The following is a 19,757-nucleotide window of genomic DNA, read 5'->3' as shown; positions in this document are numbered from 1 at the left end:
TACACTTTCATGCCAAAAAACTGAAAATAGTTGGGAATTCTCTGGTGACTGAAACACATGAGCAGTCCTGTTTGTGTGTGTGTGTGTTTAGTTGTCAGATTTTTTTTTACTCTTGTGCTTTCTACAGATATTAACTCACCAAAGACAATGCTCCAGTTTAGTCCTCCTAACATTACGTATACTGATGGAAATTAAAACTACCTGCCACTGGTCAGTTTACTAAAGAACAAAACTTAGTCCCCATGGGAAATTGGAACTTTTCCTATTGATTTCAACAGGAACTAGGCTTTCAACATGCAAGCACACGTTTTCTAATGTTTGTTTCTATTGATTCCCTCAGCTACCAATAGGAGATCAGCTGAAATTCCCTGTCCACCCAAGTCCACCTCTGAGGTAGAATTATCGAAAAAGAAAAGTGTTAAGAAGACTAAAGGTGGAATTAAGGTAGGAGCATCTTTGTTTGTGAAAGTCTCTGCTGTAACAGGTGCAACAAAACCTTTTACAAATACCTTTCTTACCCTCCAACCACTCCCATGTGTTCCCCACCTCAGGTTCATGCTGGATTTAATGAGCATGCATTCAGGTGAAAGCTGAAAATTCCTTGTTTGACTAAAGTATCTGGCCATTTATGTATTGGATATGCATCTTGAATACTCCTCCCATATAATAGTCCATTTCTCACAGGTCTGTAATGTCAGTATAGCTGTGTTGGGCCCTGAAGAAAGGCTCTCCATGGCTCAAAAGCTTGTCTAGTAAAAGATATTTCCTCACTCACCTTGTATCTCTTAGCTCTCAGGTGTCTGACTGTAGCTTTTTGCTTGAATTGGAGAACTTACTCAGGTGTCACCTCAGTAAAATGAACCCCCTAAAACTGTTCTATTCAGAATCTCTTCTCGCACCCACTGTGGTATCCAGTCCTTCCAGAGATAAAAATTAAATAGGATATATTAAGTGGGCTTCCCATCCCCCACATCCCAAAAAGAGACATTTACTCATTAAATACTTTTCAAAAATAAAAACAAATGAATCCAATAACTACTGCTGTATGGCAAAGGAAGGTCAAAGAAGTACAAGAAATCACATATTTACAGGAAGTGTTAGACATATGCATTATCAGTAATTGAATATATAGCTTTGTAACATTGCCTTGTTCCACTACAGTGCCCTTGTCCTTTGGTCTTCCCTCAGTGTCATTTTGCTTCTTAGGCCATGTGTTCACTACATGGAAGATCAACACAGCTGTGATCAATCTTCCGGAGTTTGATTTAGCAAGTCTAGTTAAGACTCGCTAAATCAAACTCAGAGGGTGCCTCTACCGGCGGCCAGTACTCCTGCTTCTGCAAGGAGTACGGAAAGCTCACGGTAGCATTTGCTCCTGTCTGCTTCCTGGTTTGGGTATGGCAGGGAAAAATCAAAACAAGATAGGTTGACTCCAGCTACATAATTAACATAGCTGGAGTTGCGTATCTTGATTTGACATTCTCTTTTAGTGTAGACCTGGCTTAGATTGCAGTCTGCTTAGAGAAGAGATGGCATTTAGTTTGTATGGCATCTCACACACTTATGGGTACTTGTGAGATAAAGAACTCTGCTAAAATTTCTCACCTTGAACTTGAGAATGTCAGAACTTGACTGAATCCAGCAGCAGGCATCTCTTACTTGCCTGCTCAAACTAACATCTAGAAAAACCACCATCCCTCCAAACGTGTTGGGAATGTGGTTCCTTTGTGCAGTGATTATAAGCTGGAAATAGATTTCACTAGTACTAAATTAAACTAGCTCTGCAGATAAGTCCATGCCTATCTTTACTTTGTCTTAAGACATCATGCAACCAGCAATCTCCTTAGGCCTCGTTCAGCTTTGACATGACACAGACTAATTTGATTCTTTACATGCTAATAAAAGCCCTTTTATACACAATGTGCTCAAAGTTGCCTGTACAAAGCTCTCCGCTGGCTGGGAGGCAAGGAATTTTTAATTTCATGTTTACCTACATTACCTGATTGATTTCTCCATTAACTGCTGGATTAAAAAAGTAGGGAGGCAGGGCGGGGGATAGGGATCACAAGGACAGCTAAAGTTTGGAAGTCAAAAGTGGGGAAAAAGAGCTGGTGGTGGTCTTCATCTTGTTTGGATCATGGTCCCTACAAGTGAGAGTCCGATCACAGTTGTTTCATTTTTCCCTATTAGCTGATGTTTCTTTGTACTTTGAACTGCATACACATTTATCTCTGAACAAAAACCTAAACATAGTGTTATTAAGGAGGTTATTAGACACATTAACACACTGTTGTTTTGCAACCAGATGAAAATGATTAACTCCTGGACGTCATTCTAACAGTGACATTTTCTTCTTACATCTATTCTTTGACCTGTCTTGCCTTCTGGATATATAGTAGTCCATAACTCCTTGCCTGCTGCACCCATAAGCAAGGGCAGCTTTTTCTTAGAAACTTACTAAAGTAGTCATGCCAGCTGCATTATTGAAATGGTCCTAGAAATGATTCACACTCATGTGCTATTAGTTGTGAATTAGTTCCTGTTTTCTTTTCCCCCAAACCATTAGTTGGCAGGCAAAAGTGTGGTTCACCACTATGACCTCACCTGTATGAAGGTGAAAGGCACTAATAGTGAGTTCATCTGCATCAGGAATTTTAGAAGCTGGATATTAAGCAAAGAGAGGAAGAGATTCCTTCTCCCCCAGTTTAGCTCAGTATACAATTAACTATTACTCTGCTGACAGCCATCTATTTTCTCCAGTCCTTTCCCTGGCCTCAGCTTTATGCCTTCTCCTGTGACCTCTAAATCTATAAGGCTACGTCTAGACTGCAAGCCTCTTTTGAAAGAGGCTTTTTCGAAAGTATCTTTCGAAAAAGCCTCTTTCGAAAAAGAGCGTCTAGACTGCAACCAGCACTTTCGAAAAAGCAAGCCGGTTTTTCGAAAGAAAGCACCCAGGCAGTCTGGATGCTCTCTTTTGAAAACGCCCTGTTTGCATTCAAGAACGCCTTTTTTTGAAAGAATACTTTCGAAAAAAGTCGTTCTTCCTCGTGAAATTAGGTTTACCGCCGTCGAAAGAAAAGCCGCGTTCTTTCAATTTAATTTCAAAAGAATGCGGCTGTAGTCTAGACGCAAGTGAAGTTTTTTTGAAAAAAGGCTAATTTTTTCGAAAAAAACCCTTGAGTCTGGACACAGCCTAAGGCAGCCCATGTTTTGCTTGCTAGGTACATGGTCCCCTCTGAGTAGCTTTTTACCATCCACTTCATCATTCCTGTAGTAGGCTTCCCAAACGTGCCCGTACCTGACCAGCTGTCCTGTCTTCTCACAACTAGTAAGATAGCTCTTCAGGGCAGGCACCATGTCTTATTCTGTTATTGTTAATAGGCTATGTATATTTTTACAGGTACCCCATCACTATGGAATTTACTCTTGCAGCCTATAAAAAGAGTCTGCTTACCTCGATTTTCTCTTCTCTCTTCCACCCTCCTTTCCTGCCACCCATTCAGGGTGCTAGGTGCCAGCTCTAGGCTGGGGCAGGTGATTGGGGAACAGGAGGGATGGCAGGGTGCAGGCTGTGGGAGGGAATTTGGGGGCAGGATGGGGGATGCAGGTCTCTGAGAGAGGATGTGGAAGAAGAGGATAGGAATATAGCATTTACCTGGGGCACCCCCTCTGGCAGCAGCTCTTTGGTGAGGGGCAGCGGGGGTCTCCATGCATTGCTGCCTTCAGGCACAGTCCCTGCAGCTTCCCATTAGCGCAGGAGCGCTTGAGACAGGAGCAGCACACGGAGTCCCCCCACATGCCTCAGGGACATGGGTGTGCCAGAAGCAAAGCGGAGCAAGCAGCAAGAAGCCACTCTAGCCCTGCTGCACTGGTGGGGGCGTGTTTTAAGTCTCACAGGGGCAGCAGATGGGGCTGAGGGAGAGACTGGGTCCCCAAACTCTGGTGGAGCTTGGTCCCAAGCCAGGATTATTCCTGGTACCTGGGCACTACAGGCCCATAGAACTTACCACCCATGCCTCCAGTCTATTTAACATGAAGTGTGCCTTCCTCCCCCCCCCCCCCCCCCCCCCCCTGCCAATAGCATCCCCTGCTGGCCAGTACAGGTTACTCTTCTCTCAGAGGCGCTTATGAATTCCATAGGGTCACAAAGAGAATACAACTAAATTCCCTTGCTGGGATGCTTTATTCAAGCCAAGTTATCTCAAAATACAATTAGTTGCAGCCCTCCACTTTGGGCCTTGTGCTCTTCAGGGAGTTCCTTGTTGAGATCTCTCTCTGTGAGCAGCACACCTTTGCAAGTGAGGCCTAATGGCCTCTTGTGGGGCCAAGGGGCTCATTATTCAACCAATAACCAGGCAGAGCACATACCAAGATGTTAGAGGGCTTATCCCTTCACCCTCCCACTTCCCTGGTCCTTCTCACATGAACAGAGAATAGCAATACCCAAAGTCCCGAGATGCAAACAGTTCAATGTTTATTGGGGTTAGCTTCCTGCAAGTGTGAATCCAATTCCTTTCTTTTTCCCTTCACCCACTTATTGTCTCTCCGCAATGTATACAGTAAAACTTTCAGCTATACCTTAACCAATCATTCTACTGAAATTTAACAAAACAATCTTAACCTGTTGCAATATGATTATATAGCCAGTTTTATCCTGCCACCTTAATTGGTTTACACCCAGAAAAATTAATTATATAGGAGACAGAAACAAAGAACCCGACAGAAATCATACAGATAAACAATAGAGAGATGGGGAATACAGGCAGTCCCCGGGTTACATGGATCCGACTTACATCGTATCCCTACTTACAAACGGGGTGAGACAACCCCGCACTAGCTGCTTCCCCCCAGCAGACCAGGGAGACGCGAAGCTAGCGCCCCCCACAGCAGACCAGGGAGACGCAGAGCAGCTTTTCTCAGCAGACACCTCAGCTTGAGAATAAAGGACTGAGGGAAGTGAGGTGTGGGAGAATAGAACTGAGCTCTGGAGAAATGTTTGTCTAGAGTTTCCCCTACAATATGTACCAGTTCCGACTTACATACAAATTCAACTTAAGAACAAACCTACAGTCCCTATCTTGTACGTAACCCGGGGACTGCCTGTATAATGAAGCAATAAACAAACGAGGATTTCACAACCCTCACTATTGATAAGTGTGGGGCCCTGCCAGACAGAAAGCTATCAACCTAAGTTTCCTTTAAGTCTTCTAGACTCTTCCCTTTATCTGGAGGAGATAGATCGGATAGCCTTTGTAACAGCCCCAAATTGACTTATTTCAACATAGCTGGTTCGGAACGTGCAAAGACCTGACTGCGTGTTTCCCAGTTTATGAATGCTCTTGCTGCTTAAATCAAAAGCCTTATGTTATCAAGAACAAGGTCTCAGACCATCATATACAGATAGCATGATTTTGATTCTTTGTTTTTATACCCATATAACAATACATCTAAATATCTGGATTTTAACTATTACTTTTGAGAGTAAGCACGATTTGGCTCATGTCTTCAAAACCAGAAAAGGGCAAAGAACGCCAGACTTCCACTGAAGCTGATGGGAGAATTTGCAGGCCATTTATGTAGCTGGGTAGAAAGTATTTTGATATTTATCTGCACTGTATAAAAGCTACTTCATAGTGTTTATATACACCACAAAATCATTCACAGTGCAGTGCTTAGGCACTGGATAGTTTCAGTATCCACCCTTTACTGTTTTATAAATCCAAGGTGTTAGAAGCCTGCGAAATAGCATCATATTGAAAAGAAAGGCAAAACAATTCTTAAAAGTTCCAAAAAGAACAAGAAAACCCCACAGTTCTCTGGCATTTACTGTATTGAATTGTATGTAAAGTTTGGAAATATGAAGACATGCTTAAACTGCATTTATTTAAAGTAAGGGAATATTTAGGAAAGAAAAAAAAGAGAGAAAGAAACCCCACCATGCCTGAACATGCTAAGTGACCATAAAATATGGAATTAAGTTTGTGATACTCCTATTCAAGGCAGGTAAGTATGAAGAGTTGCTCCTTATATACGAACATAGATCTCATATGTTATGAGCTAAGAATGAAGATTATAAAATCTTTGTAAGTAGCCAAGAATGACTCTGGTGTTAAGAGCTGTTTTCTACACACTAAGATAAATGGAACAATTTGGAGCCAAAATACATGATATATATTATCATTAAAATGTAAGATATTAGCTTTAAATAAAAAGTTCATTATATTAATTATTGGATTCAAAGTAGTATTGAATATATATGTTGCCACTTGCTTTACTAAAAGAAAGAATCAAATAAAGCCTTTTTTTTAAACTGTAAGGTGAGCCTTCAATCAAACTGCAGCTATTTAGTTTTTTAAAATTGATTTATTTTTAATTCAGATTGAAGTGATGCATGAAGCCAGTCAAGGTGGGTCCAGCAGAGTCCTGGTGATGAGTGAAAGTGAGGAGAATCTTTGCACTAGGAGAAGGTAAGAATGCAGATGAGTCTTATTGGTTACAGAAGTAACTTCTTTTTGCCTTAATACAAGATGGGTTTTTTATCCAGTGCCTCAAAATAACATAACCACAAATGATACTTGTTTTCTCTAAGACTAGATTTGTCACTCATTAGGAGAGTCACTCAATCACCCACCCTATTAAAAACATTTGGGATTCTGCCCAAGAAGTCACCAAAACCAAGGCAGGACCGAGGGTGTATTTTTATGAATAAGGAACTTATTTTGCATTTGATACAGTTACTTCTAAAATTAGGACCATTGTTTATATAAAATGACACTTGTGGTCTTAACTAAGAATGAACTTGCATATTCACCAATAAGAAGCTTGTATATAAACATTTTGAAGAATCCTGGATTTAAATAACTCCTTAGCAAGAGACGATTGTGTGTGATCCAGCAATTGTTGAAGGTATGTGGGCTTTTTAGTATCTTCAGTGCATATGGTGCTGGTTTGCTGTCATCTGACCTTTAGCTTTTAGGAAGACTTGTGAAATAAACTTGGAATTAAGTCTGAGTGCATGATCCTGAGCACAAACCATATTTACAGAAAAAACAAAACTATTTAGGTCTGTGTGAATTAATAGAATGAATTTCATTAAATTCCATGATGTGGAAGGATGTGCTCAGCAGTTAGCCACAGAAGCAAGCAGTGTCTGAAGTGACAGGTGGATAGACTGGTAGAGGAGTGAGGGGTGGGAGCAAGGACCAACATCTCTCTCAGCCTCCCCTTGAAGAAAGGCCTCTGCCCTGCTGCTGCTACTGCACCACTTCCTGGGTAAGAGGCCTGCCCCCTTTAAGACTAAGAACATTCAGCTGCAGGTATTGCCTGCAGGCATAGCCAGGGCAGGCTTAAACCCAGAAGGCTACTGCAGTGGAGGGTGTGCCCTGAAGGGGTGAGCCAAAAGGGGGTTGCCATTTGGGGTGGCCCTTCAGGGAAGACTGAGGGCAAGGGTGTATATTACATTGTGGTGGTGATTTGTGTGTGCATGCATGCACACTTGTGTGTGTAGTATAATTTGATGTTTTTTGTTTGCGCTGGTGAGACCAGTACATTTGTTGTTCATGTGGTGGTCTATTCAGTGCCTGGTGCAAGCAGGGAGGATTCTTGGTGAGACAAGGTTCCCTATACCTACCCACACTGCAGGTCAAGGAAGAGGGGTGTTGTAGGTCCCTCTCCCCCATTATTGTGTCGTGACATGGGTGGGGTGGCAAATGGGGAGGATTCAGATGGCATAGTGAGAACTGTGACAGGTGGGGGAGATATAGCAGTGGGTTCAGGATGGGCCAGCTGAAGGGAATGAGGTTTAGATGGTTATGTGCTATTCCTCATTCCAGTCCTGCTCCCAGCCTCAATGACCCTGGGAACCTTAACAACTGGCCATCAGGCCTGATGGTGCTGTTGCTGAATGCCAGGTTGGTATCCCACAAGACCACGATAATCCAGAATTTAATCCTGGATGAAGGGGCAGACCTGGCCCTGAAGGAACAGGTGCACAGCTTGGGGGTCTTCCTGGACCCCTTTTTAGCATTTGAGAACCAGATTTCCTCTGTGGCCAGGAGTGCTTTTGGGCAGCTTCAGCTGACCCATCAGCTGCAACCATTCCTGAGTAAGAATGACCTGGCCATGGTGGTTCATGCTTTTGTCACATCCCAATTGGACCCTGCAATGTGCTCTATGTGGGGCTGCCTTTGAAGTGTCTTCAGAAACTTCAATGGCTCTTCAAGTTCTTGCTAATACTCCTTATACAGAGCACATTACACCAGTTTTCTGGTAGTTGCTTCTGGTATGTTTCCGGCCACATTCAAGGTCCTGGTTATGACCTATGACCACCAGGGTACCTGTGCTTTTTTTTTAATTCTCTTTTTGCGCAAAAAAGCCCTGTTCCCCATTCACACACATCTTTTTGCACAAGATCTCTTGTGCAAAAAGGAGTTATTCCACGCAGAAAAACACAAAAACACACTTGAGATGTGGATGCTCTGCAAGTTTTTGCGGAAAAACCTCTAGTGTAGACAACACGGTTGATTGCAACACCTAAAAGGTTAAAATGGGGGGGAAAAAAAAAAAAGGTGTTTATGTACAAAATGCTGTCAACTGCACTGTCAGTTTAGCAAAACAGAAAGCATGTCATACTAAAAAAAATCCTGTTTTTCCTGTTATAGATTAACAGGAAACATGGGACCTCAGGAGTGAGCAAAAAAAATTCTTTAGTGATCCATAAAAGAGATGACACACAGAACAGGAGAAGTTTAAAAGGTGGCATTAAAGAGAGTAGTCCAAGCCAACCAAAACGAACCCTCTCCCTCCAACATTAATTTGAAGTTCAGATCTTCCATAAAATGACTAAACCAGCGATGGGCAACATGAGTGGCCCTCCTTCCTTTCAGTATACCACATGACCACTGGTGGGCAGCCTGCAGTCCACAGGGGTTCTACCTGCCACCAATGCACCCCATCTCCATTCTTGTGTGTCCTGGAGCCCTACGTCCTATTCATCCCACTTCCTCCACCACTTTCGGAGTGCCACGAAGCCACTGATTCGCATTCCATACCTGCTCCTTACCCTCCCTCCCAGAGCTTGAATGCCACTAATAGTGATTTGTGTTTGCTTTCAGGCAAGAGGTGTGGGGTCCAGAGGTGGAAGCCTAGGCTAGGTGTTTTGTTTGTTTGTTTGTTTTTTTTTGCAGAAGAGGCAATGCAAATGAAGCATAAGAAAATGCTAATCTCTTCCGATGCTTTTTGCACAAGAGGTTTTTGCGCAAAAATAAGCGGTGTGGATGTGTCTCTTTTGTGCAAAAAACCCTTTTTGCGCAAAAAACGGACATGTCCACACCGCTTGTTTTTGCGCAAAAACCTCACGCAAAAAGCATTGGACAATATTATGCAAATGAAGCATGAGAAAATGCAAATGAGCACTTCGTTTGCTTTGCCTCTTTTTTTTTTTAAATGGAAGAGTGTAGACATAGCGCTAGTAGGCTGCAGGCAGCCTGCAGGACGCAAGCTCCCCACCACTGAACATCAATGTCTTAAAATTTGAATTCTGAAGCACTGAAATGAAGGATGTCAGGTACAAGACGTGCAATTCTGAAAGGCAAAAAGGCTTACCAGTTTAAAAAAAATACACAAACACTGTTTATTCAAAACAAAGTCTTACAAAACAATTGTCTTGTGATTGAGCAAAGAGTTCCAAGAATAAATATTTATTTGTATAAAAGTTAGTAATATCAAAGGAAACTTGATGCAAACTCAACAAAGGTAAAAACAAAATTTCAGCATTAAACATTTTGTGCAATAGTGTCAAAACTGCTAATTGAGAAGCGACCATTCAGGCTGCTGAATGTTTTAAGTCGTGAAAAAACATGGACAGCCCAGCATTGGAGCACTGACATTCCTCCCCCTCTCTCAAAAAAACAAAACAAAACCCTAAATGGAATACACATTAAGTCAATGTTTAGAGCCAAAGGTTAAGAAATTTTCTAGCTTCTCTATTCTTTGAAAAGAGTGCCATCATATTTTCTTCAAGTTTATAAACATTCTCTCAAACTGCAGCAAAAATAAACCAACAAATTACAAACATCGAAGTCCTTTAAGATAAGGAATATTCCCAATAAAACAGACCTGCTGTAAACAAAAGCATTTCAATAGTCAAGAGACATTGATCTTTTCATACAATGGCAAATTCAGATTTTATATAAAATTACAAGTTATAGATGGTAACAGAGCCCAATCCTGCAAAGACTTAATAATATGTTTAATTTTACTTACACAAGTCAAATTATGCACTGAAATTTGCTTACAGGATTAGGACCTTAATTGTATACTACATTTTAACTATTTTATGCTAACTGGGATTTGTTATGCCATTTCTGCCACAGGTTACTGTCAATTCAAAGTGGCTAGTGCAATCAAAATTTCCATCAGTTATAAGAAGTGTTTCCACAGTGTGATGTAGTTTTAAAGTTTCTCAGGAATTTAGATCTACAACTTTGTAATTTTAGTTATTTTGCCATCATAAAGCAAAACTAGTTTTCTGATTACAGTAAATAAACCTGTTTTCTAATTAGAGCCTGGACTAACTATTTGTTTTGCTGTAATAATTTTAGAGCTGCAGAATTAGAACATTAATTTATCATTTTTCAACCATTGCTTTTGCATTAATGGTAATAGACTAAGTTTCACTTGTTGGTTTCTGTGTATAGTCAACACCTGGATCCTACAATAGCCAATCCACTGGTTCTCTTACACTTTCATTCTGGAGAAACACTTAAAGTTTATATGATTACTCAGTAGATATTGAGCTCTTATTTCAGCTGGAAGTAAGTGGCAAATATCAATCATGCTCTAATAACCATCTAAGAACAGTTCACTCCTGGGTCTTGACTTTTTTCCCCTCCTACCACTGGTGCAGCCCTACAGATGGTTGCGATAGAGTGCAGGTTAGCTTAAACAAAGAGGATGCATCCAGATGACTGCATTTTAAAAAAATCAGCAAAGTTTAGACGCCACTAGAGTTAAATACAGGTGACTGATCTACTTTAGTGTTCCCATATACTCATTTACAGTATTGGAGGTGTCGATGGGAAATTTAGGAAAAAAGGTGGACATTCTCTCATAAAACAAGTAGCCAGTCTCCTAGAACATGACAACGCTCCACTAAAAGTGGCAGACTTTTTCTCCCCCCTCCCCCCCCCAGCCTTTGCATTTTTGCTGCTAAATCCCAGTGGGTGAAGATATGAATTTAACCATTCTGAAGTGATTTTATGACCTTGTTCACGCTGGAACTCACATCAATGTCGAACAGCTCTCAAAATTGAGACAAACACAACTTATACACACATCTAGCAGTATCCAAACAGCTACCATGGCTTTGGCTACTCCTGGTAGTTTGGGGTTGGTTTTTTTATATATACATACATATAAATAAAGTAACACACTTGTCCACAAAGTACAGGAAACAGTGTTAGAACCAGACTAACAACAACAACTGAATACTTCTTCCAAACATGTGCTTTAGAGGTGTTGGACATAGCTCATAACTATCAGATTACAAGTAATGGTGGTGGCCAGAGTCTTGATTTCACCTATGACTAGCCTTTGTAAATTGGAAGTTTAGCTATTTGCTCATGTTGAAGAGGCACAAGTAAATGGAAACTAGAAATAGAAAATCTGTATCTTTCTCTTCAACCAAATCTATTTTGACATGGACTTCTTCACATGGCCATTAGACAAAGATCTGTGCATGAAACCAATTAGATTGAGAGGACAATTTAGATGATTTTGTAATTTTTAAAAATGTTGCATTTTAACATTACTATCAATATTTTTATCCTATCACTTTTGTGCATTCTACCCTTACTTTCAAGATCCTTGACTCTTCCTTTGTTTGCACTCAAGTTTGCACAAATTTGGCTTCATTTTTAAAAAATAATCTGAACTACATTGTTAAATGGAGAAGTTTAACCTGCCTTCTCACTTTAAAATTATTAACTAGGCAAATAAATATTTTGGGAAGTTACAACTAGAAGGCCATATTTCAATACATGTGCTCTTAGTCTACTAAGATCTGATTGTAGTGTTTAAAAATATTACTTCAGAAAATGTGTTCAGATTTAAAAATTTTAATTACTTAATTTTTGAAGGTTTGCTGTTGTTGAAATAGTGTTGCATAAGTGATCAGTGTCCCTTCCCACAAACTCCTATTCTAAAATAGAGCTCATATTACCCAAAAGCACAAGTTAGCAGGACAGTGTGAATGCCATTTCCCCCTCGCCCAAATGTTGTGCAAGACTTACATGACCTCAAGAGAACAAAACATTTTAGCAAGCTTTCACCTCTAGCACCATTTGTGGATTATTTTGATTTTTAGAGTCATTTTGTTGACCTGTATTCAGAAAAATGGTAACCATTTGATTAGTTTACCTCTTAAAATTGCCACTATACCTTTTTACTCATGGTATCAGAAGTATTATTTCCTTTTGTTTGGGAAGTGCTACTTTGGAAGTTTAAGTGGCAAGCCATTTCCTTGAAATGATGTGCCTTAATTTACACACTGGTTTTCAACTGGATACAACTAACAAGGCTAACTGACAAATTCTGTACTCTCAAGTTCAAATACTTTTCAGTATCTAAAAAAATGAAGTCAGTAATAACTATTCAAATCCCTTGAAAAGGAGTATAAAAATACAGGCTTCAGTATGTGGAAATTAATACAGCCAGCGAGTATTATTCTGGTAAAGTTCCTGAGCAGAATAATTTGGGACGTAACGCCATTCACATTTTAATCTTACCTCTTCTGTTTATTTTATCTGTATTATGGATACCAGTTAAAAGTTGTCACTCCATTTTGGCTCAATGAATCTCTATGCAGATATTCAAGTATTAGGAAAATGCAGCTGAACAGGGATATGTGTCCTCATAGTGCAGTTTGCAAAGAAGCATAATATTAACTATTCTGCAATATGTTCTACCCCAAAATCCAGAGGAAAAGTTTTTAACTTTTGGATCTGTTGCCTGCTTCCAAAGGTGATGAAGGTCTTCTACATGTCCATGAGAGGTTATCATTTTGTCATAAATGCAGGGATGATATGGAGCCTTTCCTTCCCCAGAAAAGAATACATGATATTGTGGAACAATTCCCATTTTATTGGCACAGAGACCCATGAATACATCATCTATATAAAGACTTGTATTAAGAGTCTGTGAAGCTGCATATACTTTAGCTGCTACATCACTTGATATTACATATGCGGCTCCAGCTGTGTAGTCAGGGTAAGAAGGCCATTGATACATTTCATATGGAACATAGTATTTGCTAGTCTTATCTCTCACGGGAGGAGCACCACGATGGACACGCCCAATCCAGAGATCCTGAACACCAATTTCCACTAGCCTTTGGAGATATGCAACAAGATTTGGCATGTGAATAAAAATATCATCATCTGCAGACATAATGAACTTGGCATGAGGGCAGTATGCATTCACCCATCCAAACTGCAAAAGTAACTTAAGGGTAAGATTGTGAAAAGTATCCAAGAAGTCTTGTTGGATCAAATCATTGTATTTCTGGTTTTCCATTAGAAGATTTCTTTGCATCTGTACTCCCTGCATACGATCTGCTGGTTGTCCTAAAGCAAAAACAGTTTTAATGTTGGCATTAAGATGAGAATGTACATATTTTTCATTACCCCAGGTTTGTCGAATTGCATCTCGCCGATGCCGGTTTTCTGGAGAAGTCTTTACAAACAATAGAAGGAGAACCTCTTGCTGCTGACATTTCTCCTTATGGTTGATCAAGTATCGGTAGCTTGCTACCCTGTCTAAGTTGTCCCTGTTTATGGACAGGCTATTATTCACAAATGTGTAGCTATTTATGAGGTATCTGTACGAATAGGACTTCATATGGCTCACAATATGATTATCAAGCGGTGTCCAGAAAATCATGAGAGACAGTACAAAACATGTGGCAAGTATCTGCACAAACTGGCATTTTCTGCCTTTTCTGGCACTAACAAACATTCTGATGCAGTTCCTTTAATACTTGTTCCAGTTACGGATCAGTGCTTTTAGGGTGTTGTTTTCATTTGACAACAGAGTCTCCTGTTCACAAGAGATGTCCATTGGAATGCATATTGCCTCTTGTACAGTATCCTTGTAATCTCAGCTTTGTGCACAGATTTCACAAGTTATCGGATTTTAAAAGCCATTTTGTTATGAGTGAAGGAGTGCAGAAATACTTAAAGGACACCCGAAGAACAGATTTTTTCTGCTGCACCATCTTGAGCTGAAAAACGATAAGCTTCCAAACTGAAGTTGTCTACATACTTCCGTGCTTCAGAGAGGTGTTTTGCATCTATCAAAAAGATGGGAAAAAGGAGAACGAGTTTAGAAAGGAGCTATCTATATATTAGCCTCAAAAGCAATACTATGTCTTTGTGTACTACTAGAGCAGGGAGAAACACCCTCTACATACATTCAACAATCATAAGAAGGAAAAGTCTAGAGAAAGTAAAAAAAACATTCCTCACCTCAAAAATGTACAAGGAGCCCTGTGGCCCCTTAGCTTGAAGATCAATATATTTACTTGGACATAAGCTTTCATGGGCAAAACCCCCCTTCACAATGGTTCTTTTGCACAGTAAACCTATTAGGCTATGTCTACACTGGCAGCTTCTTGTGCAAGAACAGCTGTTCTTGTGCAAAAACTTGCCTGCTGACTACACTGCACAAGCGTTCTTGCGCAAGTAAATTTAAATTTACAGTATAGCATTGTAAAACAGGGCTTCTTCCGGAAGAGTCATTCCTCTCCGCACGAGGAATAAGCCCTCTTGCACAAGAGCTCTACCACAAGAGGTCAGTTTAGACAGGCATCATGAATTTCTTGCGCAAGAAGCCCCTACGGTTAAAATGGCCATCAAAGCGTTCTTGCACAAGAGTGTCCACACTGCCATGGATGCTCTTGCGCAAAAGCACATGGCAGTGTGGACACGCTCTTGTGGAAATTTTTTGCACAAGAACTCTTCCTCAAAAGAGTTCTTGTGCAAGAAGCTACCAGTGTAGACATAGCCTTAGTGTCTATGGTGCCCACAGAACTCATTGCTTTTGCAGATACAGAACATACACATCTACCCCGCCGATACTGGTACATTTAGGTAATCTTCCAGACACTGGAAGCGGAGTGTATTGCTTAAGTATGTATACCTCATTCTTAGCTCTCCCCAACCTCCTCACTGTTCTTAAGAAAATAAAAAACCCATTGGACTTCAGGGGAAAACAGCAAAACTGCTGTTAATGGTAGTGTCAAATACAGAAGTGTGTGGGGGGGGGGGGATTTAAAACCTGGATTTTAATACACAATGCAGGTGTGTTTGTTTTTTTATTAAAGACTTCTTGTGTTTAAAGCGAAGATCAGTGAAGCGACCCCAGTGCACGAGGCGCAGAGAGGTTGTGACCCCATACCAGTTCTTTGGGGTAAAAGTGGCGACACGAAAGGGTTTGTGGAGGAGGTTCCTGTGGGCGCAGGGAAAGATTTCTCATCCTTCACTCCCAGCAATTTAACAACAGAGGGACAACAGAAGGCAGAAAGATTCAGTCATGTTAAGACTAGCAACGATTGGGGGGGGGGGGGGAGCGCTGATAGCTACCCCCCCCCACCATCCACATGCACAGCGCACCCCTGGATCCCGCCTGCAGGGCGGCCCCCGCACGCCCACACAGCCAAGGCGTCCCACCCACGGGGGGGGGTTAAAAAAGACCCCCCCCCCCCCACAGCGGGGCGCGAGGGACTCGCCTGCCCCACTCCCGCCCCGAGGCTGTGGGCGGCAGCAGGCAGGGGCCGGCGACAACCCCCCGCGCTGAGCCCCCCCAGCTCCTGCAGGCTTTAGCTGAGGAAAAGAGCGGAGGGGTCCCGCGCTGAGGAGACGCCCCCCCCCCCCCCACCTCTCTCAGGGCGGCCACGTCTCCCCTCGGGCGCGGGAAAAAAAAAAAGGAGGGGGGGGGCGCGCTCTGAGGCGGCTCGCGCTGCACTTGCCCGCCAAGCCGGACGCTCGGCCACAGCCTCCGCCCCGTCCTGCGGGGGCTCCTCAGCGCCGCTGCCAGGGGCTCTTTGGGCAGCCAGGGGCGCTTCCGGTGCCGTCGCCCCCTGCCTCAGCACAGGGGGCAGCGTTTCCGGAGGGGGGGGGGGAAGCTCCCACTGAGGGGTCAGCCGCGCCCCAGCCCGCGCCATGCAGGGTCCCCTCAGCGCCCTGCCCCAGTAGCTTGGCTCCCTCTTGAACCTGGCAGGCCCAACCCCCCTCCTTGCCGCTGGGCAGCCCCCGCCCCACCCCCCCCCACCCCCACTCCTCAGGGGGGCCCCACCCCCACTCCTCAGGGGGGACCTGTCAACGTGCCCCACCCCAGCACAGCAAGTCACAGCCTTGTAATGGGCCCGTGTCTCAGGCGGTGTCTGCCCTGTGGGGTTTGGTCTCCCCCCACAAGAGGCTTTTCCAACATTTGGCGGGTCTCCACCGGGCCAAAAGCGGGGAAAAGCCGCCTCCTTCGGAAGATCCCTTGCGCCTCATAAAATGAGGAACACAGGGATGCCAAAAGAATGCACCCGCTTTTTCAGACACTCCTCCGAAAAAGCGGACACATTCCCTGGCCGAGGCAGAGTTTTTCCAGGATGCTATCCCGAAAAACGCCGCCGTGTAGACATCGCCCCAGAGTGCACCCCTGTTCACCTGTAGCTGTCAAAACGAGCCCTCTGGCACCTGAGCGAGTCTCCGATTTAGTTGGGCATACACGTTCTTGTGCAAAAACCCACTTAGATGGAAAGTTTAATGCCTAAATAAACCTGCTCGTCTTTAAGGCGTCACAGGACGCCTCATTTTATTATTTTTTAAATGTCAACAAAGCTACTCCCTGCAGAGAGGTGGTTTACGTAAGAGTGGTGGAAGATCACTTTCAGCACTCGTGCCGCAGCCATGCTTTCAGTTTAAAATCACTACTGCCGCTGCGCTTTCAACTTTTGAAGTGTAGACAAAGCCTGAGTGAAAGCAACATCTGACATTGCAATAAGTGAGAGAAAGTTTGGTGGCTTTGGGGGACAATTTTTGGACTGATGAAAGGATGAGGCAGTGGCTACATTCCTGCTTGGCACCGCAAGAAATCCTGTGGCACCTGAAAGACTAACACATTTCCTTGGGCATAAGTGAGCCCACAAAAGCTTGTGCCCAAAGAAATGTTAGTCTTTCAGTGTCGTAGGACTCTTAATTTTTGCAGCTACAAACCAAGAAGTTTACCTCTCTATGGGTACGTCTAGACTACAGGGTTTTGTTGACAGAAGTTTTGTCGACAAATACTGTCGACAAAGCTTCTGTCGACAAAGAGCATCTAGACTACATCCAGTTCTGTCGACAAAGCAAGCCACTTTGTCAACATAACAGTGTGGACGCAAAGGACAAAGTAGATGCAATAATGCCTTCTATCGACAGAACTCTGTCAACAAAAGGCGTTATTCCTCGTAGAATGAGGTTTACATACGTCGACAAAACTGCTGAGTTTTGTCTACATTATGTCGACATAACTCAAAGGCAGTGTGGACGCAGGTATAGTTTTGTCAACAAAAGTCCACTTTTGTCGACAAAACCCTGTAGTCTAGACACACCCTACAAGTCACCATTTGTTTGTAAGTTAGAATGCGCATCTGTTACATTATCCTTGTCCAACCCTGTTCCATGGCTTCATTAAAGATCTATGCCTATCCTTCTGGCATGGATTCCTAAGCCTAGCAAGCCAAATCATACTAACTGATAGGCATAAGGGGGCCTATGTTACCTGGCAATCTACAGACCTGGTAGAAATGGAGTTTTGGTCCAAACAGTTGCTATCTCTGAAAGCATTCTATTCCCCCTTAGGAAAGATTCAGCAGCCACCATGTTTCTATAGGCACATGTAGCTTTTGTTCATTTTAATATTATGCATCTCCTATAGGTCTTTAGATCAAATTTTGGAAGCAATTTAGTAGTTGCCACTGATATGCCACTCCTTTATTACAATTATATAGCATAGTAAGCCTGCCTGCCCTCCCCTCATGATTTTTTTTTTAAATGGAGAGAAATATACAGCAGTCTCTACCATCTATCAAACAAAAGAGGTATATAGTTCTTGTTTTTTTAACCACAAGTACAGATAACCATTAGGTAAAATCAACTGCCACCTAGCCCTCTAACAAATGATAAATGTGTTCATATCATGAAAATTTACCAGCTCTAAATAAATTAATATAAAAAAGGAACAACTCTGCCCAACCACAATACATAACAAATGCAGACTTATTTCTACTCCTGTAAGCACACACTACTACCTACAACACATGCATTTTAGCTTTCAAACCCTCAGCTGACAAACACACCACAGTCAGTAGACAGTCACTTGCCTCTTCGCTAGAACAAAACTTGGTACAATTCCGTAGCTTAGTTTCTGATGGAAAGGACAGGTTACTAAATGAGAGCATAGAGTGCTAGAACTAAGGCTTGCAGACTGTGATGCACAACAAAAACAGCTGTATGAGCAGTCTGATAGATAATACAATCAGCACTTTTTATGGCATCAGTTTAAACCCTTTTTATTTTGGATACGTAAGTTACACAATGCACCTCCACTGAGTTAAAAACTCAGCAACTCTGTATAACAGAATGCCATTGCAAGGCTTATTCTTATTTCTGTGTGTAAGCAGAATGCACATGAGAAGCTAGAGAGTTACTGAAATCCAGATATTAAAATGAGCTAGGGCTTAAAATTGAGCCAGCGCTGAGCTCTAATAAATATTTTTAACCCCTTTGGAGTTTTTATAGCATAGAGTATGCGGGAAGGGGAGAGACTACAGGAAATACTCTTAGGTAAGCCCTTTTCAGGGGAAAGGCAGAAAATAAATGGTTTAAGTAAAAATTGCAATAAGTAATTTTTGTTCCTGTCTTGATAAAGGTTGCAGCATGGTATGCAAAATGTTGCCAGTTGATGAGAAACAACTAAGTCTATCCTCAATAATATGAATGAAAACGTAAACTTCTTGTATATTTCTCTCACACACACACGGTCATGATGTCAAGACTAGATTTTTGTACTGTAAGAATCCTTTGTCCACTTCCCTCTTCCACCAGGAAAAAAAAGGGGGGGGGGAGAGACTGTAACTAAGCAGATAAGTGTTTTCAAGAAATTGCTAACCTCCTGTGTAATGACCTAAAAAGTCTCTGGGTATGTCTACACTACAGTGTCATTTCAAAATAACGTTAGAAATAGTTATTTCGAAACAGCTATTTTGAAATAATGCATCCACACTGAGTGGACTTTGAATTGCATTTAAGGCTAGCCTGAACCAGTTCCGGCAGGGCACCAGGTCAGTACTTACTGTGTGGGGCTGCTGCCTGAGGCTCTCTGAGGTCTGTGCTTAAAGGGACCCCCCAGACAGCCAGTTCTCAGGTTTCCCTGCTTGCTTGTCTACCTCAATGAGGGACAGCAAAGCATTTTGTCTCTGCTGTTCTCTGATTGCCCTCACTCGGGACACCACAGCACTCTGCAACATGGAGCCAGAGCTGCCCCGGGCACTCCGGTGCTTCTCTTGGACACGTTGCTGCAAGCCTGGCTGCACTTTCTGCAGGCTGCCATCCGGGAGGTCCATTGGGAGGCTGTCAGGATCCAGGAGGCCCTGCGGGAGAGCTTCCACCCTGAGGAGCACTAAGAGCCTCCCTCCTCTACCCCACTGGGGGCTTGTACCTCATTCCTCC

At 42.5% G+C, this 19,757-nt stretch overlaps 2 protein-coding genes across 10 annotated transcripts in view; one reads left to right on the top strand and one right to left on the bottom strand.

The window, feature by feature from the left end:
* The window catches only part of MCF2L2 (MCF.2 cell line derived transforming sequence-like 2), a 316,634-nt gene that overhangs the window by 151,592 nt on the left and 145,285 nt on the right, over positions 1-19,757 (top strand). For all 6 annotated transcript variants that reach the window (XM_075938056.1, XM_075938058.1, XM_075938055.1 and 3 more), the window contains exons 14-15: positions 341-444; positions 6,379-6,467. In XM_075938056.1, the coding sequence (XP_075794171.1) occupies positions 341-444; positions 6,379-6,467 (193 nt within the window). The remainder of the gene's footprint in view (positions 1-340; positions 445-6,378; positions 6,468-19,757) is intronic.
* B3GNT5 (UDP-GlcNAc:betaGal beta-1,3-N-acetylglucosaminyltransferase 5) overlaps positions 9,607-19,757 on the bottom strand; it is a 46,366-nt gene continuing 36,215 nt past the window's right edge. For 2 of the 4 annotated variants that reach the window (XM_025179196.2, XM_006138478.4), the window contains one exon: positions 9,607-14,347. In XM_025179196.2, coding sequence (XP_025034981.1) covers positions 12,877-14,013 — 1,137 coding nt within the window. In that variant the 5' untranslated portion in view covers positions 14,014-14,347 and the 3' untranslated portion in view covers positions 9,607-12,876. Of the gene's footprint in view, positions 14,348-15,933; positions 15,957-16,024; positions 16,244-19,757 lie in introns of those variants that run through there. The other 2 variants (XM_075938064.1, XM_075938065.1) reach the window with 2 other exon arrangements.

The sequence above is a fragment of the Pelodiscus sinensis genome, chromosome 10 (genome assembly GCF_049634645.1).
Source record: "Pelodiscus sinensis isolate JC-2024 chromosome 10, ASM4963464v1, whole genome shotgun sequence".
Classification (NCBI taxonomy): Eukaryota; Metazoa; Chordata; order Testudines; family Trionychidae; genus Pelodiscus; species Pelodiscus sinensis.
Note: the sequence above shows the minus strand (reverse complement) of the source record. Positions and strands in the feature narration are given on the sequence as shown.